Source organism: Pseudochaenichthys georgianus, chromosome 21 (genome assembly GCF_902827115.2).
Source record: "Pseudochaenichthys georgianus chromosome 21, fPseGeo1.2, whole genome shotgun sequence".
NCBI classification, from domain to species: domain Eukaryota; kingdom Metazoa; phylum Chordata; class Actinopteri; order Perciformes; family Channichthyidae; genus Pseudochaenichthys; species Pseudochaenichthys georgianus.
The window spans coordinates 38,585,913-38,610,730 of NC_047523.1; the positions used below are offsets into that span (position 1 = coordinate 38,585,913).

At 41.3% G+C, this 24,818-nt stretch overlaps 1 protein-coding gene across 1 annotated transcript in view; it reads right to left on the reverse strand.

Moving 5' to 3' along the window:
- The window catches only part of pdia5 (protein disulfide isomerase family A, member 5), a 117,588-nt gene that overhangs the window by 72,445 nt on the left and 20,325 nt on the right, over window positions 1-24,818 (reverse strand). Inside the window, 2 exon segments of the mRNA XM_034109974.2 lie at window positions 17,165-17,210; window positions 17,344-17,427. Of these exon segments, the coding sequence (XP_033965865.1) occupies window positions 17,165-17,210; window positions 17,344-17,427 (130 nt within the window).

Genomic DNA, 24,818 nt, shown 5'->3' on the forward strand with positions numbered 1-24,818 from the left:
ATTAGTTGTTAAAAACCCTCCAAAAAAAAAATCAAACCCTTGTTTTTTTTTTTAACATATTGAGAAACATGTTGCAAAAATGATCAATCCCTCCTCTGTGGTGATTGTAATATCTGATCACAATTAGTTTTGTCTTTTTTCAAATGGTGCAGCCGCACTGCTGATGATTTACCGGAGCATTGCAGAAGAAACTTTTAAGCGTATTGGAGGCTGTAGGCAGCGGCAGATGGAAACTCGTACAGACCAACATGTGCGTCGATCCAGGAGGTGTCGGAGATATCTCACTAGCTGCAAGTGTCTGCTAATGGGCTTAGTAATGCTCTGTGTAAATATAATGCACCGTATGTCTGCGCAGGCGACAGCAGGAAGTATTTCATTCAGCAGCGCTACAACAATGACAATGTGGACACGGGTGGAATATTAAAGGATTATGAAGTTATCATCAGCAGTGTTTCCCACAGATCTGAAATATACTTGGGGTTGAGGTGAGGTGCAACAACATTAACTTTCTGTTGGTCGCTTGTTAGCAGACCCTTCACGCGATGGCAGAGCGAACAGGTACAGGCAGGGCCCATAATGATAGCCCTATAGTTTAAATCTACTACCCACACATGAACATATGGAAATGGGTTACTATTTAATTTTTTTAATTTATTTCTAAATGTATTTAGGAACCTATCCATGTGATTTTTAGTGGGGGTCGACCTCAAATCCTCTAGGGGGGTCCAGGGGCATGCCCCCCGGTAAGATTTTATTTTGGAGTTAAATGCATCAATCTGGTGCATTTTGAGGGGAAAATAAAGAGACTAGATCTATGGAAACACCTATATTAAACAGAACTGTATACATTTCAATAATCATAAAATCATGGCCATAACCAATAACATACCATTTCCAATATGAAAAAAACACTGAAACTTGTTTATTAATTTATAGTTGTGAGTGTGTCTGTGCTCCTGAATCAGCCTCTCCTGTCTCCCTCCTCTCCCCCTGCTCCTCTTTGAGGCAGCAGCACAGACTAGTTTTCTCTCAACACGTTTTAAAAGTGTATCTTACCTTTTTTCACCCAGTTAACTTTTTATTTATTTATTCATGCATATTTTACTAATCACATTACATTTCATTTAGCTGACGCTTTTATCCAAAGCGACTTAATAATAATAATGACCGATTACAGGGACATTCTCCCTGGAGTAACTAAGGGCTCAGTGCCTTACTCAAGGGCACACTAGTGGTGGTGTTCCTGGCGGGATTTGAACTCACAGCCTTCTGATCTTCAGCCCACCTCACTATCCATTAGAGCAGGGGTTCTCAACCTTTTTGGCTGGTGAGCTACTTTTGAAATGACCGGCTCACCGAGGTCTACCAACCAAAAATAAAATCCCAAATTGCAAGGGTTGCTGAATAACATGTTGTATTTATACATGGGATAATAGGGCTGCAACAAACGACTCATTTGATAATCGATTAATCTATTGATTAATGAAACGATTAATCGACTATTCGGACTATTACTGTATGCCTTGCACAATTTCTCAAACGCTCTTATTTAGCCATCAACTTTTAGATTTAGCTTGAGGTTGTTTTAGGCATGTGGAAACTAGCAATGAAGACAATAAAGATGAATACTTGATTCAAAAATACATATATTATTAAATTAACTTAACAAATTGTTTACAAAATTAACATTGCTTCACATCAAAAGAAACAACAATGTTTTAACAAATCGTATTAAATAATGTGAAGACAGAATTGTAAACAGAATAGCTGAAACTTAACAAAACAAAATAAATAACTCAGTTACCTCTAATCATTAACCCATGCTTGTATGATGTAGTTATCTCCGTGTGTTGCTGCTAGCATACAGAACACCTGATGTGGAAACGTTACTCGTGGACGGGGCTACAGAGCTGCTAGAAAGACAGTCCAACCCGGTGCATTCCTCCGTCTGAATGTGGAGCACTTTTGCTAAATGTTTAGACAAATTGCTCGTGTTACCGCCCTGACATGCTAAACTCTCTTGGCAAGGAGCATTGTCCACCTCAAGACAGGTAACATTTAACCACACCTTGGAGCGCTTCTCTCCGCCATCCCCGCCGTGTGTTGCTGCATGTAGCAGCCGCGTGTGTGTAAACTGCCCCGCCCCCTCGCACACAGACGGGGGAGAGAGATCTCGTCTCGATTGGAAAGATCAAAAATACACCGACCATAGACGCATTTGTTTGTCTTTTTGCATGTTAGAAACGAGTTGGCGAGACTAAGACTGCGAGATAATGTTTGTGTAGCAATAATACATGACCTTTCTCTTTCTCAACTCGCTACTCCCAGAATGCAAAGCGATACAAAATCAGTCAAGTGCCGGGAAAACTCAAATTAAGACAAACAACAAAATGAGTGCGGGACCGAGCAAGAAGCTAAAGACATACCACTTCCACCCAGAATGGGAGGAAGAATATTGTTGTTGTGATGTCACATTCAAAGGTTACTTGCCTTATTTGTAAAGCAAGCCTCGCTCTGCCAAAGAAAGGTAACGTGGAGAGGCATTATCGGAGTGTTCACAAAAGTGGCAGGGAGGCCAAGAGAGGCGGATCAAAACCTGTTTTGTCTATTTTAACGGAGCTGGATTTTTTTTTTTATGAATGACTCGCGATCTACCAGCATTGCCCCGCGGTCGACGTACTGGGCACCACTGCATTAGACCAAGTACCCTCTCAAATGGAAATATGTGTTTACATAAATGCTGACCACACCGTTTGAGACCCACTGAGAACTTAGACTAAGTTAACTATCTAAACACTCAGCGTCCTTCACCTCACCTGAGCTGAGGTTATCCCGAGCTTGAATGACACTCAGAGACCAATCAAGGGCTTTGATTTATGATCTGTATGACAGTGGCCATGTCGGCAGGCCACATCATGTGGACAGCCAGTCACCCTGTGTGAGGCAGGCCACTTAACAGGCCAGAAGGAGGCGAGATCAGAGCAAGGGAGCGAGGGATCATTGTCCACAAGTTAATCGATCGCAGATGGCGTCGTGGTCACGGGCGAATAAAAAAAACAAAAAACTAAATGGGTCGAGAAATATACTTGGGCGGCCGTTAATATACCTGGGCGGGCGCCCAAGTGTAGTCTATGTGTGGGAAACCCTGATCAGGATGTTTTTAAATGAGACTTTTATTGTTTTGTTGTTTTCGACGCCTTTCCATCTGCCAGTGAGAGAAATGTGGGAAAAACACTTCGCAAGGAGACGAATGCATTAAAAACCGTGAAGATGAAAGCAGCTATTGCTCCCAGATTTACTGACGGAGGATTTCTAAAGAACTCCAACAAAGAAAGTCTGTTTAGACTTTAACTTCGGGGCTATTTATTTAAAATAAAATCATTACATGGCATGCAAACTTCGGTCTTGAGGGCACTTTTAATGAGAGGGACTGTTGATATCTGCGGCTTAAATAACAGCTGTGAGTTTATTTAGTTTATTCTGTAATCTGGCTAAACTATATAATGATGGCTGTTGAGTGATTTACATGCTCTCTAAATACTGGAGTCTGTAATATATTTGGTTTGCCAAAGAAAGACAAATGCATCTGAGAAAGATGTTTCTGTATGTGAAGCGTGCTTCCCCAGCCTGTCAAATGCTACAACCGTGGACAGTCTGTGGAAATATTGGATTTAAGTATTGATTTCTCCTGAAGCCAACTTCACTACTTCCTCAACAGGCAGTAGATATCTATCAGACCGCGTAGATACCTTCAGATGCTGCTGAATGATTTCCATTTAGCCGTTCTGCTCTGATTCATGGATGGAACAGATGGAGCCACGATAAACATGTCAAGAGGCTATAGAGTAATCTGCTGAGTGTGTGTGGGAGGCTGGATGTGGAAGGTGACGCCAGATAGGTCAGGAAATATGCAAGAGGATGTTCACCTTTAACCTGCAATAACGTTTTATTGGCTATTAAGGGGCATCGGAAAAAAGCTGGCAACAAAACATTGACATATCACGGTCTTTTAAGCAAACTTAGATACATGTTGCAACAGAATGATATTTTCCCGGCACGATAACATCAGAGAATAGATCAGTTTCAGACTATTGTTATTTTTATTAGTATGGCTACTTATAATGATCCTTAAAAGGACTTTAAATATGCTACTAAATGAAGCATTTTATTTGACATATTAGCAGCACTTTATCTTGTTAAATGTACTACAACATGAACAATAACTTAATCTGAAAGCTTTTAAAATATATTTTATTATGATTATTATGAAATAGTTATAAACCCAATGTTTCCCACTGTAACATGGTGTCGTATATTTGTAATATGGATGTAAAATTGGTGTAATAACAGAGTGATATGGGTGTTATAATGGTGTCATAAGTGTGTAATAATGGTATAATAACAGTGTAGTATGGGTGTAATCATTTAGTAATAACAGTGCAACATGTTGTAATGCTGTAATAACGGTGTAATATAAGTGTGATATGGGTGTAATATTGTATAAAATGTATACCCTAAATCAGGGGTGTCAAACTAATTTTCATCTCGGGCCACATTCGCATTATGGTTGCACTTAAAAGGGCCGGTTGTAACTTTAAGACTATATCAAAATACATATATAAATATTTAATATATATAAAATAATGTATTATATTACATCATTGCCTCTGCATTGGATTGTTATCGGATAGGGTAATAACTTCATAATTAACTACGTCTGAAAGCAGAAGTCTAGTGCAAATAATTGCAAGTCTCTTCAGTGAGAACGTCACAAAATGATTTTTTTTTAAAGAACAGCAAAATAAAAATAAAAAGTGACATTTGAGAAAAAAATGCATATTTAGAAGAAAAAAAGTCAAATTCTGAGAAAAAAGTCAAATTTGAGATGCATTCTGGGACATGTAGTTTATGGGCAACGTGCTTCTGTAGCATGTAACCGTATAACAAACATATTATATTCTTTGCAAGCTCTTGTGGGGCCACATAAAATGAAGTCGCGGGCCGGATTTGGCCCCCGGGCCTTGAGTTTGACACCCCTGCCCTAAATAGACAATATATTTCAGGAGTGTAATTGGAAAGTAAGGTGTCAAATTTTGAAAAACGAATTACGAAATGTGTCATTTAAGTAAGAATATGGTATTATGGTGATCTACAAAGTCCACAGACACACCGCACTACTGCTCAGGAAAGTCTTATAGAATAACTAACACTGAACATTGGAATAGACAATAACCCCCCTGGTTTAAAGATGTCAGGTTTTAGCGGAGCACTTACCTTGAAGGTGGCGGGTCTGTTGTACTCGGTGTGGAACGTCCCATCTCTGCAACACAGAGCAGACACAGAGCTCAGCGGGAGGAGAGAGCTGAACACCGTTCAGAGAACACGGTCCACCTTCCAGAAAGCACCGAGCTGTGGGTGAGTGTTTGACAGCCCACTGAGGGTCTGGGTACTCACTTGTAATGCAGCAGCTCTGCCCCTCCATGTTTAGAGCTGGGGTCCACCCTCACTTTCTTACACAGCTTACGGCCCTCCGACTCCCTGAGAGAGAGAGAGAGAGAGAGAGAGAGAGAGAGAGAGAGAGACAGACAGAGAGATACAGAGAGAGAGATACAGATAGATAGAGAGATAGATAGAGAGAGAGAGAGAAGATTCATTCAATCACTTTCATTGCATCGTGTTCTAGGAAGTGCACTTGTCGATGGAGGAAAGGTGAAACGTAGCCGTATCCTCGAATGATTTGATGATGGAACCAAAGAAACACACAAAGTCATTCTTGTATTTTAATGTTTTTTTTTTGTTATACCTCGGACTGTGGGACACCGTATTTTGATCCGTCTGTGTGTACACACATATTTTGAGATTGACAATAACATTTACTTGGACTTCTGTTCACCACCTGGACACAATACATCTATAAACCCATTTTAAAATGCACTATGATTATTAGCTACTGGAGCAGGTTGTCAATCGATACTTTTTTGTACCAGTCTTTCCTTCGCCGATTTAAACTCTCCTTGGTGAAACTAAACTAGTCGAACAATTAATCTGCATAAAAAGCATCAACAATTTGTACATGCATCTTTCTTTATACAACACACATAATGTCCCTTCTGTTCAGTAGCCGCTTGTTATATTCTGTGTACTTCTACTATTCTGTATATTCATTTCTACATTACATACCTAATTCTGTTTAAAAATATGCTTTGCCGGCACCATTTTGTTTTACAAAGTCTTTCCAATAACGCTTCACCGAAGTGAATTAGGAAAAGTGGAAGCGGCGTGAAGACATAACGGCATTTACATTTCAAAGACCAATCGAATGACGTGTGTGCAGTGCTCTCTTTATTAGCTGCTCCGGTACACATACATGTGAAATGGGATTATTATGCTGATTACAATCTATAATGTACCACTTGGAAGCATAACGAAAATAGGCTTATTTTTGTAATTGAAAAACCAGAGCCTAGTTGAAAAGGAAATGCCACCTACACACACTTCACATTCGCTACAGAGAGGTAACACGAGCAGCTTGAAGTACTCTTCTGATGTAGAAGAGAAAGTATATGTGCTTTCATTTCGAGAGAGAAAGACATGGAGGGAGATCTGAGCCGGAGAGAAGGCCGGATGCTAATACATTCAAAGAGAAGCTGGAATTCATTACGGCTCCAAGACCCACGGAGAGGCAGATACACGTTCGGTGTATTTCTGCGTTATACGAGGACCGTGTGACGGACAGTCCTTCAGGTAATGACTGTGTGCTTAAAGCCACATTCTGCTGACTCATGAAGGCAGATGGCACCGGCAAGACCAGATGTGACCTTGACACGATCTGCAGAGGACGCTCAGTCATCCGATTTAAAACCAGTCTGCCAATCATTGAGAAATTGCCACGAGTGGCAGAGGTTGAGAGGACAACGCTGTGGTAATAAGCCCTGGATTGAGAAGGGACCCTCGTTTAAGTTGACTTGTAATCATTCACAACTGGATATATTGTGAATGGAACGTGGTCAGACCTCTCTGGTTGTTCACGGACGCATGCTGTGAAGTCAATAAGTGAAATTGCTGATTTCAATCACTTTGAAGTTTGACTTTGGGGGACATTTGACAGAGTAAATTAACTAAGGATCCCAATTGAGATCGCCGATAGTTGAAAAAAAATCATGGTGCAATTTGGCAGGCGTTCGTCGTAGGGCAGAGTATTAGGGCCAGATGAGAACATTCGTTTTGGGTTGTGACCAAAAGGAAAAAAAAAAGAAAATGGTTAGGTTTCTGAGATAAAAGTCAAATTTCTGAGAAAAAAAACGTCGGAAAATCTCAGAATTGAAGACTTGACTTTTTAACAGATTAAAAATCACTATTGGTCAGATCTCAAATCCTTTTTCACCTGCGGCCCTCTTCCGTACTTTCGCGATGTGTTTATCCTCATAAAAAGGTTATTTAGCGCGACGCTCAGTCCGATTAGATCAGTGCTTCTCAAAGTGTAGTCCGCCTGTGAGCGCCCCCTAGTGGTCCGTGAGTATATTGGTAACATTTCACATTTGAAATAAATAAATACATTTGAGTTTTCCGCACTCTCGCGGGAATATCTCCGCAATGCAGCGAGCTTAAGTTGCACTTTCTATTGCATGATAAAGCCCAGGGCAACACCTTCGTCACACATGTTGCCACTTGTTTGTACCATTTTCAGGCGATTTGTAATCTGTTCTAGAAAAACGATGTGATTTTGGATATTTGTGGAGTGTTTTCTTATTGGTTAAGTGTCCTTGTATGAAAAGGTTTGAGAAACACTGGATTAGATAATGGAGATAAAACTGTCTTACCATTGTGTTTGAACTGGACTGAGCTGGTCAGTCATGGCATGAAATACCGGCACGATTTGCAGGAATGTGCAAAGGCCAGGTTACATTTCCTGGCTCTGACGAGTACAACAATGGATATGGGCTTTCAGTCTCTTACTCACAGTCAGACTGACTCACAGAAAAACAAAGTTGCATGCCATTGTGATCTGCCCTTTCTCTGAATCAACCAATGACACAGCAGTACGCCTACATCTCAGAACAAATGGAAGACCAAAGAAGTGAGAATGACTCACGAGTGTTCAGCACACAAAGGCAATTAAATGGCCAGTTCACCAGAGACCAGTCCGTCGGATGATAAGCACCGCTGTGCATTCATCTCTAGGGTAACCTCAGTCTATGCGTCAGAGCAGGAAGTAGACCTGTTCTGGTCGAAGTGGAGGCTGAGCAGGAGGGAAGGCGGGCGAGAAGTAATAAGGCGCTGACAAACAGATGAGGATATAGAGACTGTAACAGTGCAGCAGATGCTAAGAAAGCAACGGTCCGATCATGTGCTGTTGGGATAAGTCATAATGCTGCAGGAGACATATTGGTAAAGACAATACTCATCACAAAAGAGAAAGAGAAGAAAAAGAGAGACTGTTCTCGCCAACCCTGAGGATTTAAATAAATGAAAACATCAGTTTGTCTCTTACTCCTTTAGTTCAAATAGGCCTGGGTGTGTACAGCATCATGGAGGAAGTGCATGTTCCAAATATTGGTTCAGAATTGTTGGAACGATAATGTTTTGGAGGTCTTTGCTGGTTCCAGTTGAAAAACACATATCCCAGTATGCTCTGATTGGTTAGCTGGCCGGCTCTGTTGTGATTGGTCAAGCACTTAGAGATGTCCCGCCCCTTCAGGTACAATGTGTTGCAGCGCTAGCCAATAGGAGCGCAAGTATTATAGTGTTGTCATTATGTTATGGAAGAAAAACAAAAGTGTTTGTAGGAAACTACTTACTTTTTCTGTCTCTACATGGACGATGTCTTTCGCTTCAGGGTTCTCCTCCCACAGCGGGGGTCCCGATGGGTCTTTTAAGAACGCCACATGGACTGAATGGAGACAAAAAGATGAACAAGTCAGAATGATGAACAAAGGCAACATGCATGCAACAACTGGCATAAGAATAATCCCCTGAACAGAATGACTACTGATAGGGCTAAATAGTGCAACATCCAATCAAAGGAAGCACAATATTTGTTAAATAATAATAATACATTTTATTTATAAAAGGGCGAGTTTCAAGGCTCTCAAGGTCGCCGTACAGGGTACACAAACACAAAGAAACCGGACAAAAACAAGATAACATAATCAATAATAACAGAGGGTGTGATGTGATGTGCCAGTGTGAAGAGATACAGTGGGGCAAAAAAGTATTTAGTCAGCCACCAATTGTGTAAGTTCTCCCTCTTAAAAAGATGAGAGAGGCCTGTAGTTTTCATCCTAGGTACACTTCAACTATGAGAGACAGAATGGGGGGAAAGAATCCAGGAAATCACATTGTAGGATTTTTAATGAATGAATTGGTGAATTCCTCGTTAAATAAGTATTTGGTCTCCTACAAACAAACAAGATGTCTGGCTCTCACAGACCTGTAACTTCTTCTTTAAGAGCCTCCTCTGTCCTCCACTCGTTAACTGTATTAATGCACCTGTTTGAACTCGTTATCAGTATAAAAGACACCTGTCCACAACCTCAAACAGTCACACTCCAAACTCCACTATGGCCAAGACCGAAGAGCTGTCAAAGGACACCAGAAACACAATGGTAGACCTGCACCAGGCTGGGAAGACTGCATCTGCAATAGGTAAGCAGCTCAGTGTGAAGAAATCAACTGTGGGAGCAATTATTAGAACATGGAAGACATACAAGACCACTGATAATCTCCCTCGATCTGGGGCTCCACGCAAGATCTCACCCCGTGGGGTCAAAATGATCACAAGAACGGTGAGCAAAGATCCCAGAACCACACGGGGGGACCGAGTCAATGACCTGCAGAGAGCTGGGACCAAAGTAACAAAGGCTACCATCAGTAACACACTACGCCGCCAGGGACTCAAATCCTGCAGTGCCAGACGTGTCCCTCTGCTTAAGCCAGTACATGTCCAGGCCCGTCTGAAGTCTGCTAGAGAGATTTAGATGATCCAGAAGAGGATTGGGAGAATGTCATATGGTCAGATGAAACCAAAATAGAACCTTTTGGTAAAAACTAAACTAGACGTGTTTGGAGGAGAAAGAATGCTGAGTTGCGTCTAAAGAACACCTACTGTGAAACATGGGGGTGGAACATCATGCTTGGGCTGTTTCTCTGCAAAGGGACCAGGACTGATCCGTGTAAAGGAAAGAATGAATGGGGCCATGTATCGTGAGATTTTGAGTGACAATCTCCTTTCATCAGCAAGGGCATTGAAGATGAAACGTGGCTGGGTCTTTCAGCATGACAATGATCCCAAACACACCGCCCGGTAGGGGTGTAACGGTATCCGTATTCGTCCCGTCACGGTTCGGACGTCACATGCAGTCACACGGCAAATACGCCTTTTTTTACGACTGGGAAAAAAGTCTGTCACTCAGGGCAGTATTATATATAATCCAGGGGGCGGTATTGCGCCTAAAAGCCAGCCGCCGTAAATACAAATGAAGAACAAGAACAAACACAACAAAACGAACACAACACATGAAGAAGAAAAGTTAGCAGCTACGGCGAGTTCACACAGGAGCTAGAAGACCCACCTGCTTCTTTTAAATCAGTGTGTGGGAACATTTCGGGTTCCCTGTGGACTACAACAATGATGGGGTGCGAGTTGTGGATCGGACGAGGACGGTGTGTCGGCGTTGTTCGACAGCGGTGCGGTATGCTAGTGGTAACACGTCAAACATGCTCAATCACATCCGAGTCAGTCTCAGTCCCCAGCGAGAGGGTTTTCTCGACGGCAGGTGACATAGTTACCGCCAACAGATCTGCCCTCACTACTGACAACGTAGACAACTCATCTTTTTGAAGAACTTGAAAATAGAGCAAAGCTTGAGTACCTTTATTCAGGCATAGTGGCCTCACACACTCACAAGTTAATTACACATGTTACACTTTGCTCCTAAAGGTACACATTTTATTTGTTTTATATTTTTTCATTGTATTTATTTTATATTTTGACATCAGGAGATGTTATACAGTTCTGTATTGCCTTTTATTGATTGTGATTTAATTTTTTCAAGACATTCTTTTTAGTTGTACAGCTTATTAACCTTTTAGTTTGACATCAGCCATATAAATAATATGGCCATCTGAGTGTGTGGTTACTGTTTGTGGTTTGTTTTTAACTGTGTAATACAGTTAATGATTCCAAAAGTTAGAGTTCCTTATTTTCATACCAAATCTTGCACTACTGTTAAAAATAAATAACAGCAAAAAAAAGTATGCATTTGGGACTTTTTTTTGCTTTCCCTTGTTGTACCGAAACCGTACCGAACCGTGACTTCTGTGAACCGTTACACCCCTACCGCCCGGGCAACGAAGGAGTGGCTTCGTAAGAAGCATTTCAAGGTCCTGGAGTGGCCCAGCCAGTCTCCAGATCTCAACCCCATAGAAAATCTTTGGAGGGAGTTGAAAGTCCGTGTTGCCCAGCGACAGCCCCAACACATCACTGCTCTAGAGGAGATCTGCATGGAGGAATGGGCCAAAATACCAGCAACAGTGAAAACCTTGTGAAGACTGACAGAAAACGTTTGACCTCTGTCATTGCCAACAAAGGGTATATAACAAAGTATTGAGATGAACTTTTGTTATTGACCAAATACTTATTTCCACCAAAATTTGCAAATAAATTCTTTAAAAATCAGACAATGTTATTTCCTGGATTCTTTCCCCCCATTCTGTCTCTCATAGTGGAGGTATATGTAGGATGACAATTACAGGCCTCTCTCATCTTTTTAAGTGGGAGAACTTGCACAATTGGTGGCTGACTAAATACCTTTTTGCCGCACTGTATAAAAGAGATATGATGTATTAAAAGGCTAAATGTGTTAAATTAACACACTTAATAAAACCTATTAGTTGTTAAAAACCCTCCAAAAAAAAAATCAAACCCTTGTTTTTTTTTTTAACATATTGAGAAACATGTTGCAAAAATGATCAATCCCTCCTCTGTGGTGATTGTAATATCTGATCACAATTAGTTTTGTCTTTTTTCAAATGGTGCAGCCGCACTGCTGATGATTTACCGGAGCATTGCAGAAGAAACTTTTAAGCGTATTGGAGGCTGTAGGCAGCGGCAGATGGAAACTCGTACAGACCAACATGTGCGTCGATCCAGGAGGTGTCGGAGATATCTCACTAGCTGCAAGTGTCTGCTAATGGGCTTAGTAATGCTCTGTGTAAATATAATGCACCGTATGTCTGCGCAGGCGACAGCAGGAAGTATTTCATTCAGCAGCGCTACAACAATGACAATGTGGACACGGGTGGAATATTAAAGGATTATGAAGTTATCATCAGCAGTGTTTCCCACAGATCTGAAATATACTTGGGGTTGAGGTGAGGTGCAACAACATTAACTTTCTGTTGGTCGCTTGTTAGCAGACCCTTCACGCGATGGCAGAGCGAACAGGTACAGGCAGGGCCCATAATGATAGCCCTATAGTTTAAATCTACTACCCACACATGAACATATGGAAATGGGTTACTATTTAATTTTTTTAATTTATTTCTAAATGTATTTAGGAACCTATCCATGTGATTTTTAGTGGGGGTCGACCTCAAATCCTCTAGGGGGGTCCAGGGGCATGCCCCCCGGTAAGATTTTATTTTGGAGTTAAATGCATCAATCTGGTGCATTTTGAGGGGAAAATAAAGAGACTAGATCTATGGAAACACCTATATTAAACAGAACTGTATACATTTCAATAATCATAAAATCATGGCCATAACCAATAACATACCATTTCCAATATGAAAAAACACTGAAACTTGTTTATTAATTTATAGTTGTGAGTGTGTCTGTGCTCCTGAATCAGCCTCTCCTGTCTCCCTCCTCTCCCCCTGCTCCTCTTTGAGGCAGCAGCACAGACTAGTTTTCTCTCAGTTTTCAACACGTTTTAAAAGTGTATCTTACCTTTTTTCACCCAGTTAACTTTTTATTTATTTATTCATGCATATTTTACTAATCACATTACATTTCATTTAGCTGACGCTTTTATCCAAAGCGACTTAATAATAATAATGACCGATTACAGGGACATTCTCCCTGGAGTAACTAAGGGCTCAGTGCCTTACTCAAGGGCACACTAGTGGTGGTGTTCCTGGCGGGATTTGAACTCACAGCCTTCTGATCTTCAGCCCACCTCACTATCCATTAGAGCAGGGGTTCTCAACCTTTTTTGGCTGGTGAGCTACTTTTGAAATGACCGGCTCACCGAGGTCTACCAACCAAAAATAAAATCCCAAATTGCAAGGGTTGCTGAATAACATGTTGTATTTATACATGGGATAATAGGGCTGCAACAAACGACTCATTTGATAATCGATTAATCTATTGATTAATGAAACGATTAATCGACTATTCGGACTATTACTGTATGCCTTGCACAATTTCTCAAACGCTCTTATTTAGCCATCAACTTTTAGATTTAGCTTGAGGTTGTTTTAGGCATGTGGAAACTAGCAATGAAGACAATAAAGATGAATACTTGATTCAAAAATACATATATTATTAAATTAACTTAACAAATTGTTTACAAAATTAACATTGCTTCACATCAAAAGAAACAACAATGTTTTAACAAATCGTATTAAATAATGTGAAGACAGAATTGTAAACAGAATAGCTGAAACTTAACAAAACAAAAAAATAACTCAGTTACCTCTAATCATTAACCCATGCTTGTATGATGTAGTTATCTCCGTGTGTTGCTGCTAGCATACAGAACACCTGATGTGGAAACGTTTACTCGTGGACGGGGCTACAGAGCTGCTAGAAAGACAGCCAACCCCGGTGCATTCCTCCCGTCTGAATGTGGAGCACTTTTTGCTAAATGTTTAGACAAATTGCTCGTGTTACCGCCCTGACATGCTAAACTCTCTTGGCAAGGAGCATTGTCCACTCAGACAGGTAACATTTAACCACACCTTGGAGCGCTTCTCTCCGCCATCCCCGCCGTGTGTTGCTGCATGTAGCAGCCGCGTGTGTGTAAACTGCCCCGCCCCCTCGCACACAGACGGGGGAGAGAGATCTCGTCTCGATGGAAAGATCAAAAATACACCGACCATAGACGCATTTGTTTGTCTTTTGCATGTTAGAAACGAGTTGGCGAGACTAAGACTGCGAGATAATTGTTTGTGTAGCAATAATACATGACCTTCTCTTTCTCAACTCGCTACTCCCAGAATGCAAAGCGATACAAAATCAGTCAAGTGCCGGGAAAACTCAAATTAAGACAAACAACAAAATGAGTGCGGGACCGAGCAAGAAGCTAAAGACATACCACTTCCACCCAGAATGGGAGGAAGAATATTGTTGTTGTGATGTCACATTCAAAGGTTATTTGCCTTATTTGTAAAGCAAGCCTCGCTCTGCCAAAGAAAGGTAACGTGGAGAGGCATTATCGGAGTGTTCACAAAAGTGGCAGGGAGGCCAAGAGAGGCGGATCAAAACCTGTTTTGTCTATTTTAACGGAGCTGGATTTTTTTTTTTATGAATGACTCGCGATCTACCAGCATTGCCCCGCGGTCGACGTACTGGGCACCACTGCATTAGACCAAGTACCCTCTCAAATGGAAATATGTGTTTACATAAATGCTGACCACACCGTTTGAGACCCACTGAGAACTTAGACTAAGTTAACTATCTAAACACTCAGCGTCCTTCACCTCACCTGAGCTGAGGTTATCCCGAGCTTGAATGACACTCAGAGACCAATCAAGGGCTTTGATTTATGATCTGTATGACAGTGGCCATGTCGGCAGGCCACATCATGTGGACAGCCAGTCACCCTGTGTGAGGCAGGCCACTTAACAGGCCAGAAGGAGGCGAGATCAGAGCAAGGGAGCGAGGGATCATTGTCCACAAGTTAATCGATCGCAGATGGCGTCGTGGTCACGGGCGAATAAAAAAACAAAAAACTAAATGGGTCGAGAAATATACTTGGGCGGCCGTTAATATACCTGGGCGGGCGCCCAAGTGTAGTCTATGTGTGGGAAACCCTGATCAGGATTAGTTTTTTAAATGAGACTTTTATTGTTTTGTTGTTTTCGACGCCTTTCCATCTGCCAGTGAGAGAAATGTGGGAAAAACACTTCGCAAGGAGACGAATGCATTAAAAACCGTGAAGATGAAAGCAGCTATTGCTCCCAGATTTACTGACGGAGGATTTCTAAAGAACTCCAACAAAGAAAGTCTGTTTAGACTTTAACTTCGGGGCTATTTATTTAAAATAAAATCATTACATGGCAATGCAAACTTCGGTCTTGAGGGCACTTTTAATGAGAGGGACTGTTGATATCTGCGGCTTAAATAACAGCTGTGAGTTTATTTAGTTTATTCTGTAATCTGGCTAACTATATATGATGGCTGTTGAGTGATTTACATGCTCTCTAAATACTGGAGTCTGTAATATATTTGGTTTGCCAAAGAAAGACAAATGCATCTGAGAAGATGTTTCTGTATGTGAAGTGTGCTTCCCCAGCCTGTCAAATGCTACAACCGTGGACAGTCTGTGGAAATATTGGATTTAAGTATTGATTTCTCCTGAAGCCAACTTCACTACTTCCTCAACAGGCAGTAGATATCTATCAGACCGCGTAGATACCTTCAGATGCTGCTGAATGATTTCCATTTAGCCGTTCTGCTCTGATTCATGGATGGAACAGATGGAGCCACGATAAACATGTCAAGAGGCTATAGAGTAATCTGCTGAGTGTGTGTGGGAGGCTGGATGTGGAAGGTGACGCCAGATAGGTCAGGAAATATGCAAGAGGATGTTCACCTTTAACCTGCAATAACGTTTTATTGGCTATTAAGGGGCATCGGAAAAAAGCTGGCAACAAAACATTGACATATCACGGTCTTTTAAGCAAACTTAGATACATGTTGCAACAGAATGATATTTTCCCGGCACGATAACATCAGAGAATAGATCAGTTTCAGACTATTGTTATTTTTATTAGTATGGCTACTTATAATGATCCTTAAAAGGACTTTAAATATGCTACTAAATGAAGCATTTTATTTGACATATTAGCAGCCTTTATCTTGTTAATGTACTACAACATGAACAATAACTTAATCTGAAAGCTTTTAAAATATATTTTATTATGATTATTATGAAATAGTTATAAAACCCAATGTTTCCCACTGTAACATGGTGTCGTATATTTGTAATATGGATGTAAAATTGGTGTAATAACAGAGTGATATGGGTGTTATAATGGTGTCATAAGTGTGTAATAATGGTATAATAACAGTGTAGTATGGGTGTAATCATTTAGTAATAACAGTGCAACATGTTGTAATGCTGTAATAACGGTGTAATATAAGTGTGATATGGGTGTAATATTGTATAAAATGTATACCCTAAATCAGGGGTGTCAACTAATTTTCAATCTCGGGCCACATTCGCATTATGGTTGCACTTAAAAGGGCCGGTTGTAACTTTAAAGACTATATCAAAATACATATATAAATATTTAATATATATAAAATAATGTATTATATTACATCATTGCCTCTGCATTGGATTGTTATCGGATAGGGTATAAACTTCATAATAACTACGTCTGAAAGCAGAAGTCTAGTGCAAATAATTGCAAGTCTCTTCAGTGAGAACGTCACAAAATGATTTTTTTTTAAAGAACAGCAAAATAAAAATAAAAAGTGACATTTGAGAAAAAAATGCATATTTAGAAGAAAAAAAGTCAAATTCTGAGAAAAAAGTCAAATTTGAGATGCATTCTGGGACATGTAGTTTATGGGCAACGTGCTTCTGTAGCATGTAACCGTATACAAACATATTATATTCTTTGCAAGCTCTTGTGGGGCCACATAAAATGAAGTCGCGGGCCGGATTTGGCCCCCGGGCCTTGAGTTTGACACCCCTGCCCTAAATAGACAATATATTTCAGGAGTGTAATTGGAAAGTAAGGTGTCAAATTTTGAAAAACGAATTACGAAATGTGTCATTTAAGTAAGAATATGGTATTATGGTGATCTACAAAGTCCACAGACACACCGCACTACTGCTCAGGAAAGTCTTATAGAATAACTAACACTGAACATTGGAATAGACAATAACCCCCCTGGTTTAAAGATGTCAGGTTTTAGCGGAGCACTTACCTTGAAGGTGGCGGGTCTGTTGTACTCGGTGTGGAACGTCCCATCTCTGCCAACACAGAGCAGACACAGAGCTCAGCGGGAGGAGAGAGCTGACACCGTTCAGAGAACACGGTCCACCTTCCAGAAAGCACCGAGCTGTGGGTGAGTGTTGACAGCCCACTGAGGGTCTGGGTACTCACTTGTAATGCAGCAGCTCTGCCCCTCCATGTTTAGAGCTGGGGTCCACCCTCACTTTCTTACACAGCTTACGGCCCTCCGACTCCCTGAGAGAGAGAGAGAGAGAGAGAGAGAGAGAGAGAGAGAGACAGACAGAGAGATACAGAGAGAGAGATACAGATAGATAGGAGAGATAGATAGAGAGAGAGAGAGAAGATTCATTCAATCACTTTCATTTGCATCGTGTTCTAGGAAGTGCACTTGTCGATGGAGGGAAAGTGAAACGTAGCCGTAGCCTCGAATGATTTGATGATGGAAACCAAAGAAACACACAAAGTCATTCTTGTATTTTAATGTTTTTTTTTTGTTATACCTCGGACTGTGGGACACCGTATTTTGATCCGTCTGTGTGTACACACATATTTTGAGATTGACAATAACATTTACTTGGACTTCTGTTCACCACCTGGACACAATACATCTATAAACCCATTTTAAAATGCACTATGATTATTAGCTACTGGAGCAGGTTGTCAATCGATACTTTTTTGTACCAGTCTTTCCTTCGCCGATTTAAACTCTCCTTGGTGAAACTAAACTAGTCGAACAATTAATCTGCATAAAAAGCATCAACAATTTGTACATGCATCTTTCTTTATACAACACACATAATGTCCCTTCTGTTCAGTAGCCGCTTGTTTATTCTGTGTACTTCTACTATTCTGTATATTCATTTCTACATTACATACCTAATTCTGTTTAAAAATATGCTTTGCCGGCACCATTTTGTTTTACAAAGTCTTTCCAATAACGCTTCACCGAAGTGAATTAGGAAAAGTGGAAGCGGCGTGAAGACATAACGGCATTTACATTTCAAAGACCAATCGAATGACGTGTGTGCAGTGCTCTCTTTATTAGCTGCTCCGGTACACATACATGTGAAATGGGATTATTATGCTGATTACAATCTATAATGTACCACTTGGAAGCATAACGAAAATAGGCTTATTTTTGTAATTGAAAAACCAGAGCCTAGTTGAAAAGGAAATGCCACCTACACACACTTCACATTCGCTACAGAGAGGTAACACGAGCAGCTTGAAGTACTCTTCTGATGTAGAAGAGAAAGTATATGTGCTTTCATTTCGAGAGAGAAAGACATGGAGGGAGATCTGAGCCGGAGAGAAGGCCGGATGCTAATACATTCAAAGAGAAGCTGGAATTCAATTACGGCTCCAAGACCCACGGAGAGGCAGATACACGTTCGGTGTATTTCTGCGTTATACGAGGACCGTGTGACGGACAGTCCTTCAGGTAATGACTGTGTGCTTAAAGCCACATTCTGCTGACTCATGAAGGCAGATGGCACCGGCAAGACCAGATGTGACCTTGACACGATCTGCAGAGGACGCTCAGTCATCCGATTTAAAACCAGTCTGCCAATCATTGAGAAATTGCCACGAGTGGCAGAGGTTGAGAGGACAACGCTGGGGTAATAAGCCCTGGATTGAAGAAGGGACCCTCGTTTAAGTTGACTTGTAATCATTCACAACTGGATATATTGTGAATGGAACGTGGTCAGACCTCTCTGGTTGTTCACGGACGCATGCTGTGAAGTCAATAAGTGAAATTGCTGATTTCAATCACTTTGAAGTTTGACTTTGGGGGACATTTGACAGAGTAAATTAACTAAGGATCCCAAATTGAGATCGCCGATAGTTGAAAAAAAATCATGGTGCAATTTGGCAGGCGTTCGTCGTAGGGCAGAGTATTAGGGCCAGATGAGAACATTCGTTTTGGGTTGTGACCAAAAGGAAAAAAAAGAAAATGGTTAGGTTTCTGAGATAAAAGTCAAATTTCTGAGAAAAAAAACGTCGGAAAATCTCAGAATTGAAGACTTGACTTTTTTAACAGATTAAAAATCACTATTGGTCAGATCTCAAATCCTTTTTCACATGCGGCCCTCTTCCGTACTTTCGCGATGTGTTTATCCTCATAAAAAGGTTATTTAGCGCGACGCTCAGTCCGATTAGATCAGTGCTTCTCAAAGTGTAGTCCGCCTGTGAGCGCCCCCTAGTGGTCCGTGAGTATATTGGTAACATTTCACATTTGAAATAAATAAATACATTTGAGTTTTCCGCACTCTCGCGGGAATATCTCCGCAATGCAGCGAGCTTAAGTTGCACTTTCTATTGCATGATAAAGCCCAGGGCAACACCTTCGTCACACATGTTGCCACTTGTTTGTACCATTTTCAGGCGATTTGTAATCTGTTCTAGAAAAACGATGTGATTTTGGATATTTGTGGAGTGTTTTCTTTATTGGTTAAGTGTCCTTGGTATGAAAAGGTTTGAGAAACACTGGATTAGATAATGGAGATAAAATGTCTTACCATTGTGTTTGAACTGGACTGAGCTGGTCAGTCATGGCATGAAATACCGGCACGATTTGCAGGAATGTGCAAAGGCCAGGTTACATTTCCTGGCTCTGACGAGTACAACAATGGATATGGGCTTTCAGTCTCTTACTCACAGTCAGACTGACTCACAGAAAAACAAAGTTGCATGCCATTGTGATCTGCCCTTTCTCTGAATCAACCAATGACACAGCAGTACGCCTACATCTCAGAACAAATGGAAGACCAAAGAAGTGAGAATGACTCACGAGTGTTCAGCACACAAAGGCAATTAATGGCAGTTCACCAGAGACCAGTCCGTCGGATGATAAGCACCGCTGTGCATTCATCTCTAGGGTAACCTCAGTCTATGCGTCAGAGCAGGAAGTAGACACCTGTTCTGGTCGAAGTGGAGGCTGAGCAGGAGGGGAAGGCGGGCGAGAAGTAATAAGGCGCTGACAAACAGATGAGGATATAGAGACTGTAACAGTGCAGCAGATGCTAAGAAAGCAACGGTCCGATCATGTGCTGTTGGGATAAGTCATAATGCTGCAGGAGACATATTGGTAAAGAACAATTACTCATCACAAAAGAGAAAGAGAAGAAAAAGAGAGACTGTTCTCGCCAACCCTGAGGATTTAAATAAATGAAAACATCAGTTTGTCTCTTACTCCTTTAGTTCAAATAGGCCTTGGGTGTGTACAGCATCATTGAGGAAGTGCACTGTTCCAAATATTTGGTTCAGAATTTGTTGGAACGATAATGTTTTGGAGGTCTTTGCTGGTTCCAGTTGAAAAACACATATATTCACTATAAATATTTGAATCCTGTTCGTAAATATGGGGTCTAACCTGCTGTCCAACACAAACACTTCCCCAAATGAGGTTCAATAAAGTACCTATCTATCCATCCATCTATCCATCCATCTATCAATCTATCTATCTATCTATCCATCCATCCATCATCCATCTCTCTCTATCTATCCATCTATCTAGCATCCATCTCTCTCTATCTATCTATCTATCCATCTATCTATCATCCATCCATCTATCATCCATCCATCCATCTCTCTCTATCTATCCATCCATCCATCATCCATCTCTCTCTATCTATCCATCTATCTATCCATCCATCTATCATCCATCTCTCTCTATCTATCCATCCATCTATCTATCATCCATCCATCCATCCATCCATCCATCCATCCATCTATCAATCCATCAATCTATCTATCTATCCATCCATTTATCCATCTATCTATCATCCATCTCTCTCTATCTATCTATCTATCCATCTATCTATCATCCATCCATCCATCATCCATCTCTCTCTCTCTATCTATCCATCCATCTATCATCCATCTCTCTCTATCTATCCATCATCCATTTATCCATCTATACATCTATCCATCTATCTATCATCCATCCATCTATCCATCAATCCATCCATCTATCAATCCATCCATCCATCATCTCTCTCTCTCTATATCCATCCATCCATCCATCCATCTATCAGTTTGATATTAAAGAGGTACCTACTGGTGAAATGTGGAACAGCATTTCCAAAACCTTGGCAATCAGGTTGTGCAACAGAGACCCTCTTTGTGACGGATTAATTATGAATCATCATGCACAGAGGATGAAGCCCCTGCATGCCCTTTAATTACAGCTCTTCCAAAACACAAATCCTAATCCGTGCTGTGCTTGTTTGTGCTCAGCTGCTCTCAATGATCCAGACAAGATCCTGCTTTGTACCGTGTTCTCGGTGAGCACTGTACTTCCCTTCAGAGGTGGGAAGAAGTGGAGTACAAATACTTTGTTACTGTACTTAAGTACATTTTTCTAGTATCAGTACTTTACTCCACTACTTATTTTTCTGACGACTTTTTTCTTTGACTTCTTACATTTTGAACCCAAATACCTGTACTTTCTACTTCTTACATGTTGAACCCAAATACCTGTACTTTCTACTTCTCACATGTTGAACCCAAATACCTGTACTTTCTACTTCTTACATGTTGAACCCAAATACCTGTACTTTCTACTTCTTACATGTTGAACCCAAATACCTGTACTTTCTACTTCTTACATGTTGAACCCAAATACCTGTACTTTCTACTTCTTACATGTTGAACCCAAATACCTGTACTTTCTACTTCTTACATGTTGAACACAAATACCTGTACTTTCTACTTCTTACATGTTGAACTCAAATACCTGTACTTTCTACTTCTTACATGTTGAACACAAATACCTGTACTTTCTACTTCTTACATGTTGAACTCAAATACCTGTACTTTCTACTTCTCACATGTTGAACCCAAATACCTGTACTTTCTACTTCTTACATGTTGAACTCAAATACCTGTACTTTCTACTTCTCACATGTTGAACCCAAATACCTGTACTTTCTACTTCTTACATGTTGAACCCAAATACCTGTACTTTCTACTTCTTACATGTTGAACACAAATACCTGTACTTTCTACTTCTTACATGTTGAACTCAAATACCTGTACTTTCTACTTCTTACATGTTGAACACAAATACCTGTACTTTCTACTTCTTACATGTTGAACTCAAATACCTGTACTTTCTACATGTTGAAACCAAATACCTGTACTTTCTACTTCTCACATGTTGAACCCAAATACCTGTACTTTCTACTTCTTACATGTTGAACTCAAATACCTGTACTTTCTACTTCTTACATGTTGAGCACAAATACCTGTACTTTCTACTTCTTACATGTTGAACTCAAATACCTGTACTTTCTACTTCTTACATGTTGAACTCAAATACCTGTACTTTCTACTTCTCACATGTTGAACCCAAATACCTGAACTTTCTACTTCTTACACGTTGAACTCAAATACCTGTACTTTCTACTTCTTACATGTTGAACACAAATACCTGTACTTTCTACTTCTCACATGTTGAACTCAAATACCTGTACTTTCTACTTCTCTCATTTCCCAAACAGCTGGTTCCTTTAGTCTGAATGTGTGTTGGTGCGTGGTCATTATTCTTCAGAGTCACTGCGTGCCTATTGGTTGGAACACGATCCGTGTATCCATCACTTCCTGGTCTTCTCTAAAGAAGAGGGACCAATGGAAACGTTGTCATGTTGCCGTTGGTCACCATGGAAACATTCATTAGCTAACAATGACATTATTGTTCTATTAATATAAAAGGGAGGTCAGGTACTCTTTAAAACAGCTGCTAGTTATGGGTACTTTTTACTGAAGTACACTTCAAAGCCTCTTTACTTTCACTTGAGTAAAGAAGTTTAGTCAGTACTTCTACTTTTACCAGAGCATTTTGAAACACGAGTATCTGTACTTCTACTTGAGTAAAGGATGTGTGTACTTCTGCCATCTCTGCTTCCCTTCCTGTATGAGCTCATCCTTCCTGCTGGATCCCAGTTGGCCAACACTCAGGTGCCTGTCATCTGTTCAAAGTGTGTCATTCTGGCCCCCTTTCCTTTGGCAGCGCTGACCGTTCTCACGCTGTGATATGCGGACTGCTCTCACTCTCCCTCTGTCCACCATGGGCTCACAGCTGGAGGTTCGATTGGGAAGCGGCCCATTTGAGACGGTGGTGAAACATGCCAAGTAGCACAATGCCTTCTCTGCAGAGCCTGGCTCCGGATCTGTGTGTTCTGTAGTGATGAACCGGGATAACTCTCGCTCTCCTGTCAGAAATGTGGCTGGGTTTCAAATAGAAATCTTCTGCTTAGCATTTAAGGTCCCCTATTATACTGTTTTTCATCAATACATCACAGGTCTCAGATATATACAGAACATGTCTCTGATTGGCTGAAACACCAAACAGATCATTGCAGCATTACCCATAATCCCCTCTGTTTCAGCCCTGTTTCAAAAGTGCTGATTCTCTGTCTGTGACTTTCTATGAAAATAAGGAGCCCCTCCCCACGCCCCTCTGATGGGGCTTTCACACCAACGCGGTTACAGGGCCAGTTCGGAGCTAGAGCCTGAAAAGCAACGTTTTTTCCTGTTCACACCGCAGCGGAGCCGCCTCTAAGCTCCGGAATCTGGTTCGTTTCAAGCACCAAAGCAAGAACCGCATACGTCACGCTTACGTCGGAGGGGGGCGAGATTATCCTGAGCTAACAGTTAAAGGCGAGTACGGCAAATACAAGTTGTAACAAGCAGTAGCTCTTACCTCATTCACACCAACGCAACTCCGGTTCAAGCTCCGTGCTAAAGCTTTTCAGGTTCAGAACCGGTTCTTCGGTTTAGCTCCGGCTCTTTTCACACCGCCCAGAGTCCGACTGGTGCTGCGTCATCGCTTGCGTCATGACGTAACCGTTTGCGTGCCTGCTTCATAAAGCCAAACCGCACGGAAACCCCTCACAGCTCACACCGACAACAACAACAATGGCCGATTGTGCTCCAGCTTCCTCTGCACCTCTTCAGAAGACCAGATTCCCAGCAGGTAGCTGGTCTCTTCGGTGGACCACTGCTGCTTGTTAAGTTTCTCCATCGTTGTGTACAAGCTGGATAAAACGCGGGCTTTTTGTTGTTGTTCAGGAGTTGATCCCGCCCCTGCCTCCGCCTCGACGTAAGCATGACGTATGCGGTGCTTTTGCTGCAGCCGGACCATTTTTTGGAGTTTGAAACAAACCGGATTCCGGAGCTAAGAGGCGGCTCCGCTGCGGTGTGAACAGGAAAACCCGGTGCTTTTCAAGCTCCAGCTCCGAACCGGCCCCGAAACACCGTTGGTGTGAATGAGGTATCTGAGAAAAGTGACTAGAACGCAACCACACACTTATTAAAAAAAAAGGGTTACCTTGGTTGCTGATTGGCTAATGGTTACTCAAGCCAAAACATCGTGATGACATCATAAAGTGTCCACAATCTGATCAGCTCATTTTCAGACAGGTTTTTATAGAAATGGATCAAAAAGAGAGAGAATCTTTCCACAGAGGGGACACATGTTGATGTAGAAGAGACATGAAGAAGAGGGGACACATGTTGATGTAGAAGAGACATGAAGAAGAGGGGACACATGTTGATGTAGAAGAGACATGAAGAAGAGGGGACACATGTTGATGTAGAAGAGACATGGAGAAGAGGGGACA